At 45.2% G+C, this 24,906-nt stretch overlaps 1 protein-coding gene across 1 annotated transcript in view; it reads left to right on the forward strand.

The window, feature by feature from the left end:
- REEP1 (receptor accessory protein 1) overlaps positions 1–24,906 on the forward strand; it is a 44,722-nt gene that overhangs the window by 17,067 nt on the left and 2,749 nt on the right. Inside the window, exons 7-10 of the mRNA XM_085314607.1 lie at positions 515–565; positions 6,691–6,859; positions 13,967–14,002; positions 22,328–22,467. Coding sequence (XP_085170733.1) covers positions 515–565; positions 6,691–6,859; positions 13,967–14,002; positions 22,328–22,467 — 396 coding nt within the window. The remainder of the gene's footprint in view (positions 1–514; positions 566–6,690; positions 6,860–13,966; positions 14,003–22,327; positions 22,468–24,906) is intronic.

Below are 24,906 nucleotides of genomic sequence, written 5' to 3' on the forward strand. Positions count from 1 at the left end.
ATAGCTCTCAGTCACTGGCACGAAAGTGGCTGTTGAACACTGCCGACTGTCACATGTCCCTCCCCTAATCCTGTGCCTTAATTGGTAGTAWATCCACTCTGTGCTTAGTGATCCTAAATCTGGGTAACAAAAGTGGCCAGACACCAGGAGTTTCTCCAGTGGGAAGCACCAATCGAGTGCAGAGAGTGGAGTGGTAACCCTTTGTGTTTATATTTGCTTAATTCTTTAAACATACTTGCTAGGTAACACCCTATCAGCTGGGGTTATGGTGTGTTTTCTCCATCTCGCTGGGGAAAACTGAGGAAGGGAGAAGCTATATTCAATAGTGTAACCTACAGGTGTCCCTACTGCTTCTCCCAGATTCTAGTGTCATCGCTGATATGTGTGTGAATCCCTGTACAGAAGTACCCGATGTCATGCTCATATCTCACCTCRGTTATTTATGCTTCAGATAGACTTTCTTCTCAAAACTTCTATGTRTGTTGCCACATTGGCTCTCTTTTTCCCTTGCTAGGTCTCTCAGCTACTGCATTTACACTTGTATTTGGACCAGAAAGAAGGGCAGGTAACCAGCAGAATGCTTTCACTAACCCCCAACTAACATCTACCTCCCCATAAGGCTAGTTTGAGCTGTTTTCAGCTGAGGTTGGTCTGAGGCCAGATGCTGTCTGCTCAGCTTCCAGTGGGTAGATCCYGCTTGCGGAGCTCTGAAAGCATCTCTCTGATCTTATGAGCAAAATGCCTTCCAAGTCCTCTGCTGGCAAGGGGAAAGACTCCAGCAGCCAGGCAGGGAATTTTGTACATGGAAAAAACCAACTAACTCAGGTTGTTGCTACTGTGCTGGCCAAGCTGCTGTGTTTGCTTTTGTTTTCTCACTAATGTGTAAAGGGAGGCTCTCCGGCACTGCTGTGATTCCATTAGGATGGATGGGCTTGCAGTGGAGCTAGGGAGGCCAGCACTTGGCTCAGAGATGAAGACACAGCTCTGCAAGCATTTACCGGTAGCCTGGCAGCTGGAGTAGTCRAGGAAGTTTTGCTGACCCTGGAGTAATTACTGCTATCCTACGAATATGCACTCCAGCTTGTAGTGCATATGTGCAGGAGAGAGGCTGTAACACGCATGCAGACATGCCCGTTACTGTGGAGGAGAACTGCTAACCAACGTTGCAGCAAAAAGAGACGAGAACATTAACAGGTTTAGTATTGTGCTAAGTGTGGTAAGCGCAACTTAGTGTTCCCTTGCCTGTCAATTAACGACTGATCCTAAGTTGCAAAAGACCAGAAGGTGCCAACTTGTTTGAACATTCACCATATTAAAAGCTCCTTTTCTGTGATGTGTTTTTTTTTTTTTTTGGTTGCTGGTTTGTGTCGCTTCACCATGCTGTGTTACAGTTTCTACAGCTGCAAAAGGGAGTTTCTCTAGGTATCAGAGATTTTTTTGGAGCCTAGATAATGTCTACAAAATTCTTTTGGATTTTCAGACTGAAGGTATGATACTATCTAGACACTGTTATTTGTATATAGTTAGGCCACATTTAGTTGGACTTTTCATATAAATTGCAGACTGCTTAAATTGTTTGCCTAATTTTACTTATGTAGGACCTATGTAAAACCACCTGAATATGTGGATTTCTTTTTCCCATGAGTAATCCACGTGGATTTAAATCCAGTTTTCCAGATTCCTGAATCGTTCTTCCTCTATGAAGTTTTAATTCAAATATGAATATAAGATTAACTATAGAGAAGCAAAGTGATGAAGAAAATTCCAGCAATTTCTGATGAAGGGCTTTTTATAGGGCCTGTCACACTGCTGACTTCAGATTTTGAAAAAGATCAAGAGTTCTGATCCTTACAGGCAAATATTGATCGGGTCAGTGTTTGCACCCTAGGCTCACAGAGGTTAATTTCTAGAGATGACAGTGTCCACAACATTTAGCGGAAGGTAGCATGCAGGTTAGCTGACTTTAAAATCTGAATATTTTAAGATATTTAAATATCACAAATATTTAAATATATAAATATTTAAAATAGCTGACTATTTTGATACTTTTTTTTTAACCACAAAAAGRTGGAGAGAGAAATTACCAGCTGTGGGGAAGTAAGGTATGCCTAAACTATAGCTGGAGTTATGACTGAAGCAGGTAGAGACATACCTAAATTAGTTTTAGATTAACTAGTATGCCACATGGATGGGAGCTTAAATTGCCAAAAAAAACCCTTAGAATCATAGAAAACCTTGTGCAGCTTAAATGTCCATGCTTTGATGGGTGATTACACCATTGGTAGTGTCATGAATCTAAATTAATTTGATAGCAATTGATAGCACAGTTACTGGGAGATGGTAATACCATGTAATTTGTGATATTAGTCTTTTGTTCCATCTAGTGCTCGCGGAGACCCATCCCAGCCTGGTCCTTCCATGCTCTGTATGGAGAAGAACTGCCCCATCTATGGGCCTAGTGAGGTTGGTGGGTCCTGGGAGAGGAACAGGTCAAGGAAGCTTTGTGCTGAGATACAGATCTTTATCAGTGGGGTGGGAAGGGCTCTGCTTTCAGCTTGTATGGTGCTTTCACCATGGGGTGAACTTCCCTAGAGGCAGAAAGATCAGATTAATTTGAGAGTAGCTACTAGTGAGAAGGAGGACAGACAGATGTCTGCTCCCACTTGTTGCCACCAAAAGCCTCCCTATCTAGCAAAATACTGTATCAGAGGTGCCATGCATTTCAGGACAGTCTGTCCTAGGCGAGAAGTGGATGAGGTGGGAGTTGAGTCTGGACAGGCAGTCTTGTGCCTAAGGAAAGTAAAGAGAAGACCCAGTGTCCCAGCGTTACTGTATGCTTGTGTCCTTTCCTCGAGGATGGTGTCCCCAAGGGACAGGTCCTGCAGTGCCAGCAAGATCAGCCTGACAGGGCCCCTGGGGATTGAGGGGAAAGAGAGTGAGGTGCTGTCATCCACAGCCCGACAGGCCTTCTAGTCCCCTACTCAAAAAATTACTCAGTACCACTATGCTATTTTGCTGTTGACACAGTGAAATGCTGTTCCCCATGGCCACACTCATGCTGCTACTGCAGCCAAGCTCACTAGGATAAAACTAGCCCAGGTCCATGTGGACATGCTGCAGACAGCTCTGGCCTGCGGTGTAGGCATAAACTTTGAAACTGTCCCGATTCTGTTGTAATTTCTGTCATGTTTCTATTGGGACTCAGGTAGAAATGTTGTGGTGACTAGGAAGGAATTGTGGGCAAAGTGTTATGTTGTGTCCTAGGAAACCTGAAAAGTCAGATCTATTCCTACAAAGATGGAAGATCTTTGTAGAAAGGCAAAAATTTGAAAGATAAGAAAAATGGAAGGAAGGTCAGCAAGCTCCTTCCCATGCTATTTGTCACCACTCAGCTTAAGCCTTTTCTATTCCTGCCCTTTATCAGATTTGAACGAACCATTTCATGGAATGGCAATAACAATAGTATTTTGCTATTATGTATATAATGAGCAACCCTTGCTGTAATAATCTTGGGTTGCAATGTATCGAGGCTTGTTAATGAATTATAGTATTTTTCTTTGTGTTTTTAAAAGTCTTTAWTTTTTTTTCTGGAGAACATCAAAGTTATTTAGCACAGCTGCCATGGTATCAATGTATTTAGGGCATGCACATTATATACTATGTAATGGACAACAGATGACAGATCTTTTTGTTTTAAAGCTCTCTGGGGCATTTGATCCTTATATACCACTATATCACCGGTTGCAATGCAATATTAGCACAACATCTTCATTTTCAATGCAAAAAGTGCACCGGTGTCATCTTTCTTGCCATGCTCATCTGATGCGTGAATCTTGTTTCTAATCGGTCTCATGTCCACAGTCACAAATGACAAGCTTGGGTGGAGTGGTGCGTCAGACCTGCGTTAGCTGGTTGAGCGGAGGGGCTGGAGGGAGGTTACGGGTTTGGGCACCACTGACGCTTGAGCTGCCAGAGGGAATCCAGCGTTCACATTACAGCAGCTCATCAACTGCTAACCCTCTGGCTTTGCTGATGCAGTCAGTCTGCAGCCCCAGCGTGTTATTTAGTGATCTGGTTGCTCTCAACTGGCTCTCGCTAAGGATCTGCCTGTTGTAGTCAGGCTGCAGGGTAGGGATGGCTTGTGTTAGTTTTAAGCTAGCTATTGAGAATAATATTGCAGTGCAGGAATTTGAGGCAAGCTAGAAAACCCTTCCAGAACTATACTGCTCTGGGTGGCTGTGACCCTGTTGAGATCACCCCCAACTAAGCAGCCCTGCGAGCAAATTTCAGTATATCAAATTTAATATATTAGTGACAGTTGCAGTCTGTTACTGCAGAGTAAATGTAGCTTAGACTGGCCTAAAAGGAATAGAGCGAGCTGCCTGTTAAGAGTAAGAACATGTCCCAAGAGTGACTGAGCCACTGTCAGGAAAGTAGCCAAAATTCAAGCATCAACTCTTGTGGCAGTTTGGAGACTGCAATAGGAGCAAAAAAATCAGCAAAGTAACTCAGTGTTCAAGGAATAAAGCCTCGTACATTTGAAATGCKTTAAAACTAGAACAGGCCAACAGGAAAGAACATAATAAAGTCTGCAGGAAGAGCTTGGTGGGTGTGTGGACACTTCTCTGTAGCAGTCTGCAGAAAAGCTAAMTGCAAAATGCTGCCAAACACAGCACAGCACACAGAGAGAGACCTTAAGAAAGCAAAGGTTCAGTTAAAAAAAAAAAAAAAGGATAAAAATCCTAGTGCAGCTTCCGGGCTAGCTCCACCATGTGACTCTATTCTAGAAAGAACAGTTCAATTTTGTTTCTCTTAGATGATATTTCAACTGATGGTACTTCGGGGCAGCACTGAAGAAGTCCTCATCATGTGGTATTTGCTTCTTGCTGATGTAGAAAAGTGCTGCAGCCCAGAACGCGCAACCTGGCTGTGCTCCAATTGATGTGCTGTGGAGTTGAGAAGGAAGCTGGAACCTGGAGAGGATTTTTCTTGCATGAAAAGCTTCAGGCTGACAAGTTGAGAGATTACTGACCTAGCAATTTTCTCAAAGATAGAACCTGCAAGCTGTCCCAGTGACCGTAGTTCTAAGCACTTGATGCCTGGTCTGTTTTCCGTCCCTAGAACTAACAATTTTCAAGGAAAATTTTTTGGGGGGGTAGCGGCACTAGTTTTCCACTTATCTGTGTGTGAAATTTCTGAAGTAATGTTGAGAAACCGGTACCTCTAAGTTAGTTAACGCATTGCCGCCCCCATCRTATCAATGGCAGTACACTAGAGGATGGGCAGAGTTGGGAGGAATGTGCTAGGATTTGTTCGTAGCTGTTCAGGATGCGTCTGCTCTCCGGATCAAGCCAGCACTGGAGCATACTCCTCACTGGCCCCTCGCCTGCACCCCGACTTTGGGGACAGGAAACTCAAATCCGTGGGCCAGAAGGGAGCGATGGCCTGTTGTGGTCCAGTCCCAAAGCGGAGCCCTGAGGAACGTTTCAGCTGACACTTCCCCTTACGTAGTGCTTTGACAAGAGCAAGTCGGAGTGAAGATGATGTGTGGATTGCTACAATGTGCCTTATTTAGCCATTTTTACATCATTTCCCCACTTTCTATTTTGTATTAAATAAGCAGAGCAAGATTTCTGATTGTTTTTACCTCCTTCTGACTTCACCTCAGCCTAAGCAGTTTTGCTCCTGTTGAATTTCTTCTAATTTACACTAGCAGAAATAATTTGAAATCAAGCCCTGTCTGTCTATTTCAGTATTTTTTTTCAAGACTATTTGTTATGAAATGTCCTTCAGCAGAAAAAAGAAAAATAATAACCTCTAAATACACTTTCCATCAATTATGCTATTTATTTTTGTTATGGATGGCTACTTAATGTAGCTAAATAGAGAAGGATAGATAAATTTTGTATCAATTTCTCTGCAATTTCTAGCATTCTTTTTGTAGGACTGTCATGTAGAATGTGGGTTACAGAATTCAAGAAGATATATAATTATCTTTTTTGATGAGACGTAGTTTTAATGAAAGATACCCCTTTAACAACCCATCATTTATGAAGAACAATTATATTCCTTTCAGCAGGGACTATGTTTGTTGTTGCTTGGATGAGAGCTAATCTTAAAGAAGAATAGTGTGAAAGTTTGTTTATTTCTTCTTAAGCTGCATGAAAAAGAACCAGCTTATTTCTTTGGTTTTAAGAATAACTTTTTATTACCTTAAAAATTCAAATTTTCTGTGCTCTGGAAATTCTCTGTATGACTGAGAACTGCTGAGTGAATGTCATCATAGATGATTATCTTTAAGAAGGAATTATTTTCATGCAGAACATTTACTTGTGTTTCTGAGGACAAGCACCCGTTTAACACAGGTGTCAGTGAAGAAACGTAGCTGTTAGACAGATTCAGTATCCTGCTCCTCCAGAAAGAACCAAGAGCACTCTGAGCTCAAATGGTTACACTTAAGAATCAGAGATGCTATCCATCAAAAATGTGAATGGTCAGACCTTATTCATAGTACTACTACAACAGGAAAAGCAAGGAGAGGGAAATTAAGCTGTTAACTCATTTGTATCCTCTGTAGGTTGCTGARCCAATTTTTTCTCTCCCTGTTGTCCTGATGGAGGGAGGAGAAAGCTCAAAACGAACTGTGGAATCTGACTTCTGTGTGTGTCATCTGCTTGCTTGTTTAACCAGGGACAAGGGGCTCTGTCTGAGAGACTAAGGAGCTTTAGCATGCAGGACCTCTCAACGATTCGTGGAGACAGCAGCAGCACTGTTCCTCCTTCGGTCACTGTACGAACAAGTAGCAAACAGAGCCAGCCAAAAACATCCAGAAGTGCATCGGAAGGCACTGGCAGCTCAGGTAAGTGCCAGCGTTATCTTCAGTGTTGTGTTTTCTGGAATATCATGCAGCTGAATGAAGTCACGCAGCTGGCAGGAATATATAGAAACAGATATTGCGGGTAACACGTACTAGAACTTGCAGGATGCAGACACACTGTTGGGTCTCTTGGCGCTTAGGAGAGAGAACAGTATCATCGTTTGATAGTTACTGTTCCTGGCTGGTACCAAAGACTAGACTCAAGCAGTCAAGGGAGACAGCCACAGTCCTTGCAATTTGAGCAGAAAAGCAAGGCTCTGGATTTGGGGCTTCAGTGACTGAGTTTTCAATGAGAGAGGCTGATGGAACTGCAAAAAAAGGGGAGTATGAATGCACAGGAGAGGGCAAGAGTCGTTATTATCATCAAAGCCCCCATACCATGATACATGCTATGTCTCTTATGTCATCTAAACGTGGAAGAGAGTTCTAATGTGTGCCTGAAGGCCCACTCCTGCTTTTTCTGAATTGTACAGTAGCTGTTATAATGCTTGACAGCTGTATTTTTAGAACTACATCACTGATGAAACCTACTCAGAAAGCAAACTCATATAAAGCACTCCTGGAAGTAGAGACGAGGATCTTACAGCTATTTATGATACGAAGGATGATTGTGTAAGCACTGGTGTGGAAAGCAAGCAAAGGCAATGGTTTGGCTTCAGATTCTGAAAAGACAAAGGGGAAAACAGCTACATGGTTACACAAATTCTTTTAAAGCTTGATTCAAGAAATCTTTGTGGGCTCAGATCCAGAACGTGTAATCTGAGATACCTTTGCAGTTTCTTCTTCGTTTTCCTGAAGGGCTGAGCCAGGAAGGATGTTCCCAAGCAGGGGGCTCCAGATCGCTTCTGTGGTTCCAGGGCAACACCACAGATCATGGAAATCTGCTACTCCATCTAGAAGCCACAGGAGGTTGCAGGTGTGCTGCACTCRCTAGCTTGTGAAACATACTCCAGCAAGCTTGAAATTCAGCAGTTGCAGCTTGTGTATGTTGAGGTCTGTGGAATCAGTTTTTCAGCATCTGTAGATTGCTACCTCATCTAGTTTCCGTTTAGTTTTGGGTTTTTTTAGAGGTGTCTGTYTCTTCCTTCGTAAAGGGTATCTTCAAGCCCTTCACACATTCTGAGAGTTAGAGCTCTTTACTATAATTTATATTTTAACATGCTCTGTTGAATAATTTCTCTCTATAGGTAAACTGAAATAGCTAATACCCAATGGTTGTTATTCTGGTGTTTGTATAAGGACTCTTTTGTATACAATATTAGAATATTATCATTTGAAGTAATCAGTCTGAAGGTAAAGAGTTCATACATAGAATAGAAAACCTTCACTCAAAAAAATCTGCGTATCATTTATACCAAAATAACTAATGGCACAAGCCTAATTTAATCATCTTAATTTTGTGCAGAGCAGCCTTTGTTTTGCTCTGAAGGCAGCGAGTTCAGCTCACCTGGCCACAAAACGCTGCCTTAATACACCCAAATTGTTGATATTGATCTGGTTTCATATCAATACTGTACAAAGATCTCTCAAAATGGATCTCTGAAATACTGAACCATTTCTAAACTTTTTGAACTGAGTCTAGAATGTATTACCAATTTTTGGATCTAGATGATTTGGGGATTTGGTTTTAATATTTCCTTTAATGAAACCTACAGACATCTACAAAGTCTCCTGAGAGCWCTCTCTGTCCCACCTCACTTAGATATTTCTTTGGCATCTCTAGTGGAGTAGCCTGCTTGTTGTAGACCCTCTCTCTCACCAGAGCCGGTACAGAGAGGCATCTCCGGAAGGTAATTTCATTCACCGGTGGTCGAGTCATCCTGTATGGAAGATTGATGGCCACAGTTCTGCCGTCAGTTTTAATCAGATTAAGTGAAAGAAATTGTCACAGTATCTCCAGTCGCTGTGCTGCTTTGTATGGGCACAAGTGTGTTTATAGCCACTGACCAGAGGGGTGAATTGATCAGAGTAAAGTCATATATATATGGGAATGTGTTCGTGGACACTAACTACAGAGCAGCTTACACAGCTCTTTTTCCTGTGTCAGAGCCCTCAGATTACACAAATGTCCATGTCAGCRGTCCCCACTGTGCCACAGAAACATTCGACTTCTGTTTCTGTGGCTGGTTTAGAGATAATGGGACTTTGTCTGACATCAGAGGGAGTCAGCAAAAATACCTGTGACTTTATGTTTGACGTGAGCATAACTCAGCTGAAGAGCTCTGCTTTCTTGTGAAGGGTCTTGGAAGCTGCTGGCTGTTAGGAAGCAAATCAGCAGTAGCTGGGATACACGGGACAGCTTTAAGAGCGTTTAAGGATGGGGCTGCAGGCAATGTACACTTGGTCTGAGTAGAAATCCTGCTTTATGTAGACTTTTAGGGAAGGTTTAAGGAACAGGTCTTGCATTTGCAAGAGAGGCAGTGTCATGATTAGGAAGCAAGACTGAATTCAGACCCTGCTTTATTGCAAAATACTGGTGTGACCAAGAGCATATTTTTATTCCTCAGTATGTTGGTAAAGCAGAACAAACTGCACTTTCCATGCATAGTTCTTGAAARCAGTATATGATAGACCAGAAGATGCTGGTGTATTTTATGGTCAGTGCCCTGAAAAAATCTCTTATATAGCTTTTCTGTTCAATGATCATAACATGTAAACTATCTGATCAGTGAAAAAGGCCTGTGTGTATATTGATCCCAGTTTTACAGGAGGGTTTCTCTGTTGATAGTAWCAGTGCTCTGTCTTGCCACTACCTCTGAGACACTTCTGGCCAACTAAGATATCCATTTTTATGTTTACCCTTCTTTTAGGCTGTCTGCTCAGAGAGGCTGTTTGAATTGACAGATGATCAGTAACTGCAGCGCTCGTGTCTGTCTGCATTRCCATAGGTAGACTTTTTATCTTCAGCCTTAGCAGATGCTCTACCAGCTCCTCAGCAAGCAATTGCAGATAAAACRCTGGCTGTGCGCAGGAGCCACCATTGCAGATGTTACCGTCCAGTCTGGTCTGGAAAACGCRGCCAGGACAGGAACCTGAAGCATTATTTTGACTGGATGTGTTGAGAAGTGCTGATGTACATGGGGCTTGTGTGAGGAAGGTGGCATTGCTAGGCCAGTAACGCCTTAGCCAACCTGACGGACAGGAAAGCCAGGCRCTGCTGTAGTGCTTGCAAGTCTGTTTGCTCCTGGACTGGCATCCATGCGCCTGGGAGCGTGCGYGAGCATCACTCAGCTCTACGGAGCTTGCAGGCTTCGACAAAGGAGTACATAGAGAGATTGCTGAAGGGTGTGCTTTTACGGGGTTCCTGAAAGCTTTCTTTATTCCTCTCATATGGCTGTCAAAGATGCACAAAAACTGAAGAATTTGTTTTCCATCTAGCACAGGCTCTGTCTCAGTGGGAGACATCATTGCCATGTCAAGGAGAGAGCAGTAGCTTTAGGATAACAAGATGTCAGRTGCTAGCCTTAGGCCATGGAACAGGTTAGCTGTGGTCATTCAAGCTGTCCCATTAGTAAAGATCTGTGAATTTAGGAAGAACTTCAGAAAATGGTGTAGCTGTGCTCCTACGGCAGTAAATCTACCTTGGGAAAATCGGGAGTTATTTTCTCGTGCTGTCAAGTACCTTCTTTTACAGCAAAGCCTGCTGGTTTATGGAGAGCTGCCCTGCTGCTCGTGGTCTGAGATTGTGACAGTCCCTAAGCTGGGAGTCAGTGGAAGCTGGAAGGGCATCCTGGGGAAGCCCTGCTGGTGCCTGCCCTGTTACTACTCTGCCTCTGCAACTGCTGCCAGCCGCTGTCAGTGGCAGGTGACAGATCTGACTAGACCTTTGATCTGACCTGGCACTGCTGTTCTTTATTTCTTCAGTATGCTCAAGAATATTCTCTSTCTATTCACAAGGCCGTATTTTTTCCTGATGGCTGAGTCAGCTTAAGGGGGACCTGCAGTAAGTTGGATCAGTGAATRATTCAGATTAAATATACTTTCTCTTTTTTACTGTTTTTGTGAGATTATTTTTAGTTTGGATCAATTTGCTGATCGGCTTTACTGTAGGACCTCAAAAATAACTGTGTTATCAGACCTGTAGAGAGAAGTGGTATGGGAACAAGTGGCCAGGAACTGGAAACTCCTCAAACCAGCCTTGCTACTGAAAGAAAGGTCGATGAAAGCACAGCCTCACTTACAGCAGCGTGGCAGAGACAAGAGATGGTGCTTTAAATCGAGGGAAGTACAGATGGATCCCATTCCCTGAGCAACGAGAACACAGCCAGATCTGGGGTGAAACTTGGTGTTATTCAGATACTGTATCTAAAAGAAACCGCTCTGGAAAGATGGGGRATAGAAAGAGATCTGTTGTCTTCTCCGGCTAGACGGGACTGTTGGAACTCGCATGGGTGAGCACCAGGAGTGGTTTGGGTTTTAGTTCTACCTCTCAAGCCTTCCAACACGGTGGAAAAACTCTTCTGACACCAGTGGGCTTTGGCTCTGGCCAAACCTGCCTACAAGACGATGCTGTCCTCAGGCTGCTTTAAACAACTGCTCAGCTTGTGTCCTTTCTGTTGTTGTTACTTTTAAAGTGTGACTGATGCTAGTTAGATCGATTTGTGACTCCCTGAGTCCCCTATTCACACAAGCACTGTGTGAAGAGGTTGGCATTTAGATGTAATGACCACATGCAGACTCAGCAAAAGTTTATTTTTGCCTGCTGAAGAGTGTCTTATGAGGCCAAGAAACCGAATATTCAGAGAGCAGCCTTTGAGACAGCGGGAATCACCCCTTYTTTTCCTTCCCCTTCTGCTGCTCGTTCCAGAGCTACCACAACCCCGCACAGCTGTGCTATTGCTTGAGCAATGGTGGAGTCGCTCGAGCAGCTCCAGCTGTCTTGGCTGCCTATAAAAGGAGCCCTCTATATGCCAAGCAGCTCTGCTCGTACGGATAGCTGAGCTGGAGAGCGGGCACCCAGTGTCTTCACCCTGAGCCCCACAAAAAGGCCCTTGTCCTCCTCTTCCCSACACCCAGAAGCCCCATACAGGCAACCCCGGGGACAGAGCTGCTTTCGCTGTGACTTGCGCGTGGCTGCGGATCCCCCCACCCAGCACGCGACGTGAGGCGGGCATAGGCGCTGCGCGCCCGCAGCGCGGGCACACCTCCCTCGGGCGCACGCGGCGGAAACCCGATGCTCGCTCTTCCTGCGTGCGGCCGGCCGACCACCTGTCCCCTGTCTGATCTCCCACTTTGCTCTTAGTTCAGCGTTTCTCAATTTAGCTTCCTGGCAACCTCTGTGGTATTTTAGCTTTGATGCATGTCCTGACCTGTGCTTCTCGCACAGGCAGAACTGCCCCGTTCTTCTGGGAGCTGTAAATGCCTGCTSTGCTACTCGTAGTTACAGAGAACTGGAAGCTCCAGAGCAGTATTCCCAAACACTTTTCAGGGCCCTCCTGTTGCTCTGGTGAATGCCCAGTAACAATCTATGTGCAGATGAGTTTGTATTAACAGTGGGCTTTGGCACCTCTTAACCTCACATTATTGCCTTAAAAGCATCCTGGACAGTGCCAGCAGAAACTTGTTCCCTTCTGACGGCTCATGAATGACAGACATGATTTGAGGAACGAGATATTGGCCCACCGTGTCTGCCACGAAGCAGTAGTTGATACAAATGCGTGTTATGGTTGCTGCTGTCAGCTAAAACCTCTAGTGTTGGTTGCGCGCGGAGACCAGGCTTGCTTCGCGTGGGTCAGTGGGACGTACTTCAGCAGGAAGAGATTTGCACTGTGTCACGGGAGGCCGGTGTCCAGAGCTGATGCTGTCTGGGCAGCAGCGGCACCTACTGCGAAGGCCCCCGCTGTGGTGAGTGCTGAGTCTGCTTAACCTGACTCCAGGCGGAGATCGTTCTCGGACAGAACGGTTTCGAAGCAGAAATGTGCAGTGTGCTTTCTGTGACGCTCCCCTCCTCTGTGCAGGAGAGCATCGAGGCTGATCCTGTGTTYTGTTTTTTGAACTTAGACTCTGAAGGCTTTGCAAAACAGAACAAAGATGGGGGGATATCAGCAGTCAGCGTACRTCTGGAGAGCGGTGTCCCTGCCAGCCAGAAACATTCTGGGAAGATGTATGGGAACAGCTCATACTCATGTGTTGTATGAGCTTGCAGAGAATAAAAATGTAAAAAACGGCAATCAGCAATGGAAATCCCCCTTTGTCCCTCTGTCCTTCACTCCACCTGCTGTTTTGTTTTGTGCTACACTCCTGAAATGGAAAAGTGGAAATGAGCACTTGGGCTGGATTATGGTCTTCTTTTTGTATAGTTTTCTTTGGGTTTGTCACTGTGTCCCATCACCTGGAATATCTGAGCACCTTCTATGTGAGGCAACAGCTAAACCCACAGCAGGCCTCTTGGGCTGGCCAAGACTCCTCGCTTTTATACAGAGGCTGTATAAAAAACATTGCAAGGATCAAACTGGAAATGTTTTTTTAGGCTGTTTTCTGAGACACAAACCATCTGCAAGGTGAAGCTCTTAAGGCCACAAATTTTATGAACACCTGTGAATCACCTGTGTTTGCACTGAAGGGTGCTTGGTTCCTTTCATCTTTCTAGTAATTCCACTAAAATATAATCCCCACAAAACTCCTCAGTATGTTCCTAATTTAAGAAGATCACAGATCTRTGAATAATATTCCTTCAGAAGCCATGCAAATGGCTGTGTCAGTGCTCGTAATAAATTCCTCTCTGAATCTACTGAAAAAGTCTGGGCCCCAGTATTGCACCATATGTTTATTCTCATTCAGTTTTTGTGCTTATCCATGTTCCCAGGCCCCCTTACTTAGAAGTTGTGTCTGTTTAGTGGTCTGAAAATAGAGCTAGGGAGCTGTATGTAATCCCAGCCTTAATACCCTTAGGCACGTAGCCTTGGGTGAGTCGCTTYGCGTTCCTGGCTCTGTAGTCCTTGCTGGTGAATAGAGAGAGTTGTTTCTTTACCGCACATAAGGGCCATAAAGTCTGCTTCCTAACTGTTCAGTGGAGGAAGCAATGTTCAGAGTTTTCTAAGACACACTAGTTTGGCACGATGAGATCTTGACGCTCAGCTCCTCTTTCAGCGTGCACGTGCTGTACAGTATGCCGACTCCTCAGAGGTGAGTGCTGGATTTCCTGTGCAGTGATATCCATGCATCCCTTCGAGCATGGCTGCGTTCCCCAGCCTGGCTTGCTCCTGCCGCTCTTACTCACYGGGTTTCCTAACACAGCGGGAGCAAGCAAGGGGAAGGACGGGCTACGAGTGAGTTTGTAACTGCGTGTGTGTGCTGACAGCAAGTATTGCAGTGCTTTTTGCCATACTGACCTGCGTTACCAAGGCTGGGCAGTATTTCTCCGGAGGAAACCTCAGTCCTTTCTGTTCTAGAGGATGCACCACTGTCATTGCYGCACCAGTTTAATTCCTTTTCCCTGTATACCCAGGACTAGTGTAAATCTAGCACTCAGAACTCGGCAAAAGCAAGCCTCCTTCGGCCCTGTTTTGCACCGTCCCCTGCAGTAGGGGTTGGCACAAGCTTCTGTATTGCCGATTCTACCACATGGAAGGGGCATTTGTGTTTGGGGTGAGCAGGATAAATGGGAAAACTCGGCAGCAGAACCTGGTGGGTAAATACCAGTATGGACAGACTCTCCCTGCTTTGGTGCATGTGGTTTTGTAAAATGTCCCACTGTCCCTAGCACTGTTCGTGTTTACAGCCTTAGGAGTGCAGTGAAGAGCTTGGCTGCTGATGGTCTTTCCGACGCTGTGCCAATTAACTTGGTTGCCGAGAGCGAGCCCTGTCACTTCTTCTGCGTTTTGTCACAGCGGGAGATGAAAGCGGAGGAAAGCCTCTGATTTGGGCCTGCCAGGAAAAGAGGATGGGATTGCCAAGCAGGTTGGCTAGGGAGAAAGGAGAAAAAATCCTGACCTGCAGCATCTCGCATTGGTGGAAGCAAAAGACTTTCCTAACTCACTCCTTTACTACTCGTGTTGCGTGCTTTGCRTTTATTTTGCACGCTGCGGCCCCTTTGAGACGCGGCACCGTCGCTGCGCTGGAAACGCGGCCGGCTCCCGTCGCTTCCGGAGGAGCAGGTCTGCGTTTCCACCGCCTCGCCTCCGACGCGCCCTCCAGCGCTGTGCAGCACTAACGCTTGCAGCCGGATCCCCGTCTCCTTTTGCAGTGAGAGGTGGCAAACCAGCCCTCACGAGAGGTTTGTCACCCTCCCTTTTGATCCTTTTTTGGATCCTTGGCACTAGCACAAGTTGCAGCGAGTGTGCCACAGTGCAGGAAAGTGAAGACTCTTTAAAGTGGTATTGGTTCAAGCAGTCATTAAACACTTGTATTCACAGAACATGTTATCAGCACCCTTCTAATCTCAGCCTAAACTTATTTTTTTCAGATTTTAATCCAAAGTGTTATTTATAAAAAGAATCACTTGAGTCCTTAAGTGCTTGATAGTCATAAGTTAATCTTAGGGAAGTTATTTAATGATGCTACAGCAGTAATCAGTCCAATGTGTTTACAAGTTGGGCCCAAAGCTGGGTTGGTCAGCATTAAATTGCGTATGCTGTCTTTCGGATTGGCTTTTCTTACTGATTGCTTTTTTTCCGACGCAACCGAGTCACTCGGCTCACGTCAATAAGAACACGGCGAGGCTTTGTCTCATAGTGGGTTCATTCTGCCTCCACGGGCCACCCTTTCTCCGTCTCCAAGGCRATAGATGCTTCAAGGCACTCTCGGACCCTGCCGTTTAACACGTTCCTTTGTAAGCGCAGCTTTGGTAGCTCGGAGGACTGGTCCCTGACTATGTAACGTCAATATATTTTCTCAACTCTGCAAAAAGCAGAGAGAAGAAAGAAGTTCATTTAGCTAGGACTAAGCTGTTCTAAGCTATTGTTGCCAGTCTTTCTTTGCTATGAACTTCYGTGTAGCTGGTTTCAGAATGCGAACAAAAATACTCCTTGCCTCATTCCCAAAGAGTTTATAATCTAAGTGGGCAAATAGTCAAGCCTTACCTCCAGCTGGAATATTAAAGGCTGTTTTAGAGCCACGATTCAGCCTTTTTGGCAGGCACAGTTGCCTTAACGCTCTTGCAGGTGAAACTCAATTATTTCTCTCGCTGKCTGACTCATAAAAACCCACACAGCTCTCCTAAGTGCACAGTCTGGTAGGAACAAAAATGTGCTGCCCTTGTTCCCTACGTAATGTCATGAGAGAGGCCCTGGACAAGGAAACAYTTTGACCCAAATCATGGTGGCTTCATAAGAACGTGGCCTGCGGGTGTCAAGGAATACGTATCTCTGCAGAGACTGAAGACCAAGCTAAGTGCGCCGTGGGATCACCCCGTGCAGGAGAAGGTCCGTCACTGTCCAGCGGCGGTGGACTCCTCTACCGCTGACGTTGTTTGCTTCACAGAAGAGCTTTTTCTGCACTGCCAGCTCGCTCCGCTGGCCCTCTGCGCGCACGTGACAGGGCACCAAAACGGTTCAGGACATTCCTCCCCCGTCGCGCCGGGCAGCTTCACTAAATGCAGGCACGATCCGCTGTGTGCACTGAAATGTGTCATCTTGACAGCTTCTGTGTCAGCTCTCCTTGCTTTTGTTCAGTGGTTCGCCTTTCCGGGCAAGACTCCTTCCAGGGTCTTTACAAAAGTTCTTCACTGATTTTTTTTTCTGTGTTCAAACCCTKTGGAAAATCAGGCTGCAGCATTAAGGAGCAGTAATACAACTACACAAGAACTTTTTTTTCCCCTTCAGGAAGGATGGAATGAAAATCTCTAGCGCTAGCTGTTTGTCTTTTGACGGTGCCCAAATAAATGCTTAAATACTGCTCAGTGTTAAACAAGCTTGACAGGCACTTGCATTTAAGAAAAAACAAGCTTTACATTCAGTGGTGTTATCTCCATTAACATCTCTCAGATGCTGTTGTAAAGATGCTCTGTGGCACGAGTGAGAGGGAGGCCCCGCTTTAATCTCGGAAGAGAGTAAATATATCTAGGAGGTATTTAAGAAGCAGTGGTATATCAGGAGAATGTTACGGCAGCAGATATCAGAGGGATATATTTAATACTAAAATGTATATATGAATAAAGTACTACAGCATATGAAACGTGCAAGGACGTTAGCGATGAGTGGGACTGTTTTGTGAGGGAGCATTGCGGGACTGTGCTCCRTATCGGCGGCTGATGCAGTAACACGCACCTTTAGAGCTACAGCTCAGCGCTCGCCGACTGCCAGCCTGGCCAGCGCGCTCAGTTTGAAAAAAAACTGATTGACTTTTCATCACAGGGGTGGTTCACAGGTCTCTGAATTAAAACAATTACATGACCTTTGGTTTCACTTTTGTTCTTAGTTAATTTTGCTTTCAGCTCTTGTGCTGGAGAYTTGCAGATTTTTTCACCTTTTTTCACTGAAAAGAAAAAGAATCACTCCACTAAAGAAAAGCTGACAACTTCCTGTTGCTCCAGGTATTTTGTTYGGTAAAGCTTCCCTTTTTTAAATGTTGAATCGAAATTTTTCATAGATAATTTGCAACACCTACCCTCTGAATGACAATTCGGGAGTTTCTCTGGGTATTTAAAAACATTTTAATATTTATCTTTATTAATTCAGGGAAGGACAAATTTTCATTTGCATTTTAGCAACAGAAAGTTAAAACACACATTGCTGTTCAGTGAACTGCGGTTCAACCACAGATGTTATGAATAGCAAACATGAAGATTTCTGTTCTCTGAAGCAGTATTCCTTTCTCCTCTATGCCAAAATGTTTTCCCCTAACAGTTTATTCTTTCCTTTTTTCTATGTAAATATTATGGGACTCTGATGTAAGTGTTACAGATTGCATGAGTTTTCATCTGAGATGTTTAGAATAGAATAGCACTTAACAACTTAATCATTTGTGGGATGTATTTTCATTAACTGATGACTTTGTTGATGATGTGATTAGACGTGTTTGCTTGGTTGCAYGTGACTTCAGCTTTGAAAAGATGAATCCTGCCTCCCTCTGTTTTGTGGCTACTGGGCAGTGTGTGCTGGTGGAGTTGGCTGCTCCTAACTTCCTGGTTTGGCAGTGAAAACTTTGGGGAAGGTACATGACTCGCGTCAGTGGCTTCTGGAAATGATGGCAAATTTGTCTTTGTTGCAGGGAAAAGAAGCTGMTCACCATCGCAGAATAAATATCTGCTCTCTTTCTCTTATTAAGGGGCATGCAAACCTCCTTACCTGAAGGAGAGCTTAGCTTTGCAGTGACTATGTTTTCCATTACAGTAATACAGTACTTAACTCCTTGGCCTGTATAATATGTGACCATGCTCTGTCCCATTACCCCTGAGGAATTAAACTGAGGTGGCCAAGAAGTATTCACTGGCAAAATAAAGGGGGGGTCTAGCTCCTCTCAGAAGTATTGGGGTGCCTGATTCTGGCTGAAAATGCATTCAAGTCCAAATATTTCAGAAGACCTAGGTCAACATTCTTTGCTCATTCGTAATTTGACTGGACCAGGTCCTGACCGTTGTTATACTGGTGTAAATCCAGAGTCACTCTGGATTTACACAACAGTATAAATCAGAGCCTAATCAGTAACAAACGCCTTCTGAGAAAACAGCCTGCTACAAAATCCCATTTGTTATTGTAAAGARAGTTTCACAAGCGAGACTGCTTAGCCTGTACAGAATCACAGAGATTAAAGATGACAAAGATCTGGCTCTCCGTTTTCTTGTCAGGRCTGGGTTGTTCCCTCTGGTGCATTTAGTGGTTTAGATCCAACTCTGCAAAGCACTTCAATGTCTCCTTTCAGCAGGAATACGCGCTGCTTCSAGGCTTCCCGCACAACGTGTTGGTTATATCGGTTCCCTCTGAAGGAATTAGGATAGGATCAGAGGAGTTGGAATTAAGGGGTCTCGTTCTAAACAGTCGGAGTCTGTCTTGCCTTAATGAAGAGAGGAGTCTAATCTGGCTTGGATCCACCCCTGCGTGCAAAGATGCGGGGCTGTAAGTGTAACRGGCGGACACCCCGAAGCACATCCTGCTCTGACCTGCGGAGTGAGAGTCTCCGACAGGCAAGAGAGCGTCTCGGGTACGTCCCGTGCTTTTACACAGCCACCTCCTGGCTGTCAGGCAGTCCCAGCGGCTGGCAGCTGCTGCTCGGAGCCACGCGCACTGCTAGCTCTGCCACTTCTGCGACGTCTGAGAGCTGCCTGAGGCCCCGAGGCCTCGGATCCTAGAGAGGGCTCCTAGAAACACACAGGAGGCCACTCACGGCCAAGCACGGCCCTCAAGAAGCCTGTGCYAGCCCTAACAGAGTGCTTTGCTCCTCAGCCTGCCTCTTGCCCAGAATCAAATCTTGCTGTCCCAGAACTTAACCATTTACTGTAAGCCTTCATCCCTTTTCCCACTAATTTCTCACGTGTGTACTTGTTGTTCTGATGAATTCCCTGCTTTACACCTATTTTCTGTGACAGAGGACCCACTCTCCTGATGCAGGAAAGTGTTGAGTTTGATTTTTATCCAGTAAGGCCCTGTTCATAGAGAACCAGCCTCAGAGTTGGYGCTAACTCATCGGCAGTCCTTCTGAGATAGGTTTGCTCCAGTCCCACCACAGTATAACATTGTAGGYTCCACAAATGTAAGACAAAGTCTGGCACCCCAACTCAGTACGAGGATGGGATTGCCCACGATCTGGGTGTCCTCTCTGAGTATGCAGGGGAGGGGAATCTTCCCTTCTCACTGACAGTCTTAAAAGAAGGGCCTGTGTGTTCAGGATCTGCTCTGGTCTGTGGTCAGAGATGTAGTGGAAAGGTCTGAGATAGACCTTCTTCTCCCTGTCTCAGTTCAGTTAAGGTTGAAGCAAACCTGGTTTCCACTTCGCTGGGTTTTGGTGCCTCATCCGGAATGAGATGAAGTAGGGAATAAAAGGATCTCAGCCTTATTTCCAAYGGACATTAAAAACCCTCTGCGACGAGGGTCAAAGCGGTGTGCAGGCGGCTTGGTGACTGATCCATCCTCTTGGTCCTCAAGGGAGTAACTCCTGGACAGGGATATGATGTTAGCTTGATGGGAATTGTAGAAGAGCCTGGAGCAGGTCATGTCTGTCCTGGAGACATGGATGGCAGGGCCGTCTGGATAGCTTTTCTGCCCAGCACCCCTTCAAGGAAGAGAATAAGGAAGAAAGCGACGTACACTGCGAAAGCGTTGGATTCCTGGAAGCRTTGTCAGGGCTGACAGTTCCTTCTGTCCCCTTTTGCAGCGGAGCCGCTGGCTGGGGGATGAAGGGAATGGGGCATATCTGCCTGATCCTATATGTTCTCAGCTTCAGTTGCCTGTGTCTCCACAGTCTAATTACTGATCCTGCTGGATGCTCTSTCTAACACTGGTTGTTCAACATCCTCTACTACTACTCCTTTTAAATGTCCCTTTTTTCCCTAGGGAAAGCCCTTGTCTGCTTAGAAGGGCACATGCCTGGGGATGTGCTGTKGGGCTTGTTGAAGCCCCACTGCAGTCCCCTAAAGAGATTACAACCACTTCCGTTGCTGGTTGATGTTCATCCAGTGAAGAAATGTATTTTCCCCTGCTTTCAAACTGGTTCTAATGATGCTGAATTGGGGCTAAAAAATAGTCTGTGCCATTATGCAAACCTTGAGCGAGGCAGTTTAAAGGCCCTGACCCATTTTTTACTGATCTGGAAGCAGTCARACTGGCCAAATTCAAGCCCCTCAACCTGATCACCCAGCAGGGCAGGCCATGGACTCTGCTGGCAGGAGAAGGCCTGGTGTAGTGATCTGGCCCCTACTGCTTGACTGTGCTTGCATTGTATGTGTGCTGGGATTGATCTGTGCATTTTCAAGAGGCCCAGATGTTTATAGCAGGTGAGCTACCCATCCAGCTTGCAGTCCATGCCTGAGGCATCTCTGGGAAAGAGAGCAGCTTGGAGCAGTCATATGAATTGGCATTCAGGGTTGCATTTGGCCTACAGRCTGCAGATTTGGGCATCCTTGGTCTAGGCTGTGTTCAGTGTCTGAACAAACCACATCTAAAGCCAATTTGATTCCATTTTTCTTGGCTCAGAGAGGTCCTCAGGACCAACTCCTCCATCTCAGGACCAAGGCTGAGCTAGGCTGGGCTTTCCCTGGATATCTCACTTCCCAAGTGAAAGGGGAAAGTAAAATGTCCCTGCACTGATTTGCCATGTGGTCTAAAGAATATTTAATATTCTCCCCACAGTCTAGTATTAGCAATGCAGTCTCATATAGAAAACCCACAAATCAGCAATTATCCCTGGCCTCTCTGCAATGTGAGTATCAGCATTTTCAGTAMAACTAGGAAAAAGCCAACTTCCTGCTCTTCCTGAAAAACTGTGGTGGTATATTCCAAACTAGCCATGCAAATGATGACAAAGGCGTAGAAACACAGGGTCAGTGGCCAGAGGATAGTGTGCACTGCTCTCTGGAGTAGCAGCTACATCCCGAGAGCATTCAGCTGTTGACTTCARTTTGGCACTGGAGAGAGCCCCAGTSACCTACCYTTGACTTGCAACATTGCTGTAGGCAAATCACTTCCCCTTTCTCTCTCCGATATCCAATTAAAGGAGCAGTTTGAGAATTCAGCACTTTTGTGCTTTRAAGATCTAAATGGAGTAATGGTTATTAGGCATTTAAGAATATTCTTACTATAGTGTTCAGTCCAGTAGAGACTTATCRTCAGTCTGAGACAGGAAGTATGAAGCACTATTTTTTTATGTGTACTTACAGAACAGTCTTAAGTAGCCCAAAATTGTGCTTAATGCCATCTGAACAGCAAAACTTGCACTCTTGAGATGTTTCAGAAATGAAGAYGCCTAATTGTTAATTTAACTAAGGAAACCTCAGCCCTGCTGATAAGAAACTGTCTGCAGAGRTGCAGGAAGCTTCATCTGGTTAACTTCAATGGGTCTTAAATTGGACATTTGGCTTAAATTCACTCAGCTTCAGGTGGTTCATGCTGCTGTGCTTAGCTCTGCATATTTCCACATCCAAAGCAGCCATCTACCTACTGTCCACAGAGCTTCAGCTCTCATTTGGTGTCTTCTGGAGAACACTCCTTCTGGAAGCCGTAGATGCAGGAACTATGGATGAGATGACTGGCAATTCARGAGATCTCATTTATCCCTGAGCAAAACATAAAAAAAATCTGCTAAGGGAGTCGGAAGACGGATCATCAGAGGTGGTGAATTTAATCTAAATTTATGTAAAATAATCCAATTAGAGCTTGCAGTAGATTCAAAACTAGGGCCTTTTGATTTCTAACCCCACAACTGCTATTACTAGAGTGTGATGTGTGAACTTTCTATTAATCCCCGGAAGATGCATGGCTTTGCAGTGAGATGGAGTTTGGTGGAATGTGAATCGAACTATTGCTGACCTTCCTCATCCTTTGTCTTYACATTTAGACTGTAAATGGCCATGTTAATTAGATGTGGACAATAAGTATGAAAAGCCACGTGAGGCAAACTGTGAAGCAAAAAGCTTTGTGTTCTCAGACGATGAAGAGAACAATTTATTGGATTGTGCATCCACGAACAAAAAGCCCAAAAAGAAGGATCAGCCTCTGGAGGTACTTCYATAGAGTCAAGACTGTCTTCTGTGAGGTTCCTTGAATGTCCAACTGAATTCTTTGGCGTAGAAACCCTGACTCTAAGCAATGTACTTCTAGTCTTCCAGGGGTGGGTCTTGCTATGGGTACGCTTGTTTTTCCACATGTGTGGGTTCTCTGATCAAAGYTGGAATTCCGTGCCTGTGGAGATARTAGTTACAGAGGGCCTCGGAGATGGATTTGAATTGCAAAATTTGGATCTAGCTSAAAACCACATGCTAMTGCAGAGGTATTTCAGCRAGAAGATTTGGATACCAACCACTAGGTGGTTTTTCATTTCCATAGAGGGAAATATATTCTCATCCCTGAGGCAGGAAAATTATGGTGAGAACAGGCAGAAGCCACAGCCAGAGAGCTCATAATTCAGAGCCTGGTCCCTCTCACTTCAGTACACACCTAGCCAAACCCCACTGAAATCAGGAGTTTTGCCAGTGACTTCAGTAGGTTTTTGAATCAGGGACGTGTTAGCAAGTGCAGTTTAATTTGCTACAAAGATACAAAAAGAGCTGAAGGAGAGCAGATCTCATATTTTGGCTTTCCAAAAAGAATTTTAGTGTCGTTTTGTTATGGAGGAGATACAACCTCTGTGAGAGGTGCCATAAGTGAAGAATCCTTCCAAATCTGGGTGGTGGTGGAAATGGAGTCACTGCTGTCAGCTCAAATGTAACTCGCAGACTCAAGAGGGAGATGTCCACCATGGGAAAGCGGGATTGCTCCACCTTCCCCTGGCTCAGCGTGAGAGTGGGGGAATGGTGTGGTTCAGTTAGCAATTCTGTGTTGTTCTAACGGGTTTTTATCTCTGCTACTTGCAACCTCTGAGATCACCAGTGTAAAAGGAGTATTGAAATCCTTACGTGTCCCACAGTTACCCTCCTTATTTATACCCAGCATTGCTTTTGACAGCYTCAGTCCTGCTATAGGGGCAGGGTGTAGATGCCCCAACAGGGTCCCCACCTGGCCAAGGGTTCCTGCTCTGATGGCTGTCACCAAAAGCTGGACTGATTTGTTGTTAGCATGAAAAGGTGGCACCTCCGTAGCTACTCTCAGCGCTATTGAGTGGCCTCCCAGAGGAGACAGAGCTATTCGTTCCCAGTGTAGAAGCTAGTATGTAGTTAATGGCTGCTTTGCTGTAAGGGTGGACTGGCTGCCCAAGGAGCAGCCTTCTGCTAAGCTATGGGATGTACCAGTCCAGTGCTCAAGCCGTGTCCCAGGGCTCCTGGTTTGCTGGTGGTAACTCGGAGCCAGCAGTTACGGAGCCCGGTGGTGCAGGATCATTGACTGCCGTGCACAGGAGCTTTCTTCCTCAGCCGTTGGGCCTTTCCGGATGGAGCCACCCACCCTGGCGTGTTGCACTCTTTGGTGATTCACAGTGGGGACCCGGGTAAAAATTCAGGCTTGGAAGCTGGCTGGATTTGGATTAATCCCCTCTCTGCCAACAACTTCTTTTGTTTATGGGCAAGCCAGCTGGAGTCTAAACAAAACTTCACTGTAGTGCAGTTCCTTATTTGTATGAATATTTATGCCTGGCTACTTCACAAGAATGTGGACAAACTGCAGCCTGATCTTGGATTGGAAAGTCCTCTAAAAYAGAAATAATTAAATCTTCATTTATGAATGGCAAGACGCTGCCATAGTCTCACAGGTAAATAAGTTTATGCTGTTAATGAAAACAAAGCTTTGGATATTTATGTAAATGAAGCAGAACCGCTTACCAGGTCTTCTGGTGTTATATGATGTGATGACAGGCATCTCCRTTCAGAATTTATGTTGCTCTCTAACGTCCAATAACAACTTTTTTGTGAATCTCACAAGACATAATGCCGTGCCAAAGCTTTTCTGAGAGCTGGTACATGCTGCTGCTAAGGGCTTCTCTGTTTGCTACACTAGCTAATTTCTGTCTCTCACTCTGTACAGTCTGGGGTTAATCAGAGTAAACCAATTTCAAGGAGTTGGTCTAGTTTCTTCTCTTGGGTGTTCACTGACTCTCCTTAGATTGGCCTGCAAGTCATGCTGTGAACTGCCTGTCTGCTGGTCTGCAGCAGCTCACTGCAAGGCAAAATTGCAATAGCTTGCTTTATAAAAAATTTCAGATGAGTGTCTGGCCTTTCTGCCCGGTGGGAAAGCTGTGCTGGCCATTTGGCGGGCAATTGCAGGCATCACTGGGTTATGTAAGACTGAGATGATCTTTCAAAAGAGCTCTGCCTTGTGAAAATTCGGGCCCAGGTTGTTCCACCTTAGGGACCCCTTCTGGTTTTTAGTATCCCGATGAGCTGTACCCTCAGAGATGTTGGAGATGCTCTGCACATCCTAGGGAGGCCTGGGAAACACTAGAGCTGGCTTTCTACCACCAGTTTGCTCTCTTGATCCAAGAGCTGCTGTAGATTGCACCAACTTGTCCTG

This window comes from Rhea americana, unplaced genomic scaffold (genome assembly GCF_003343005.1).
Source record: "Rhea americana isolate MKP2758 unplaced genomic scaffold, rheAme1 scaffold_41, whole genome shotgun sequence".
NCBI lineage: Eukaryota > Metazoa > Chordata > Aves > Rheiformes > Rheidae > Rhea > Rhea americana.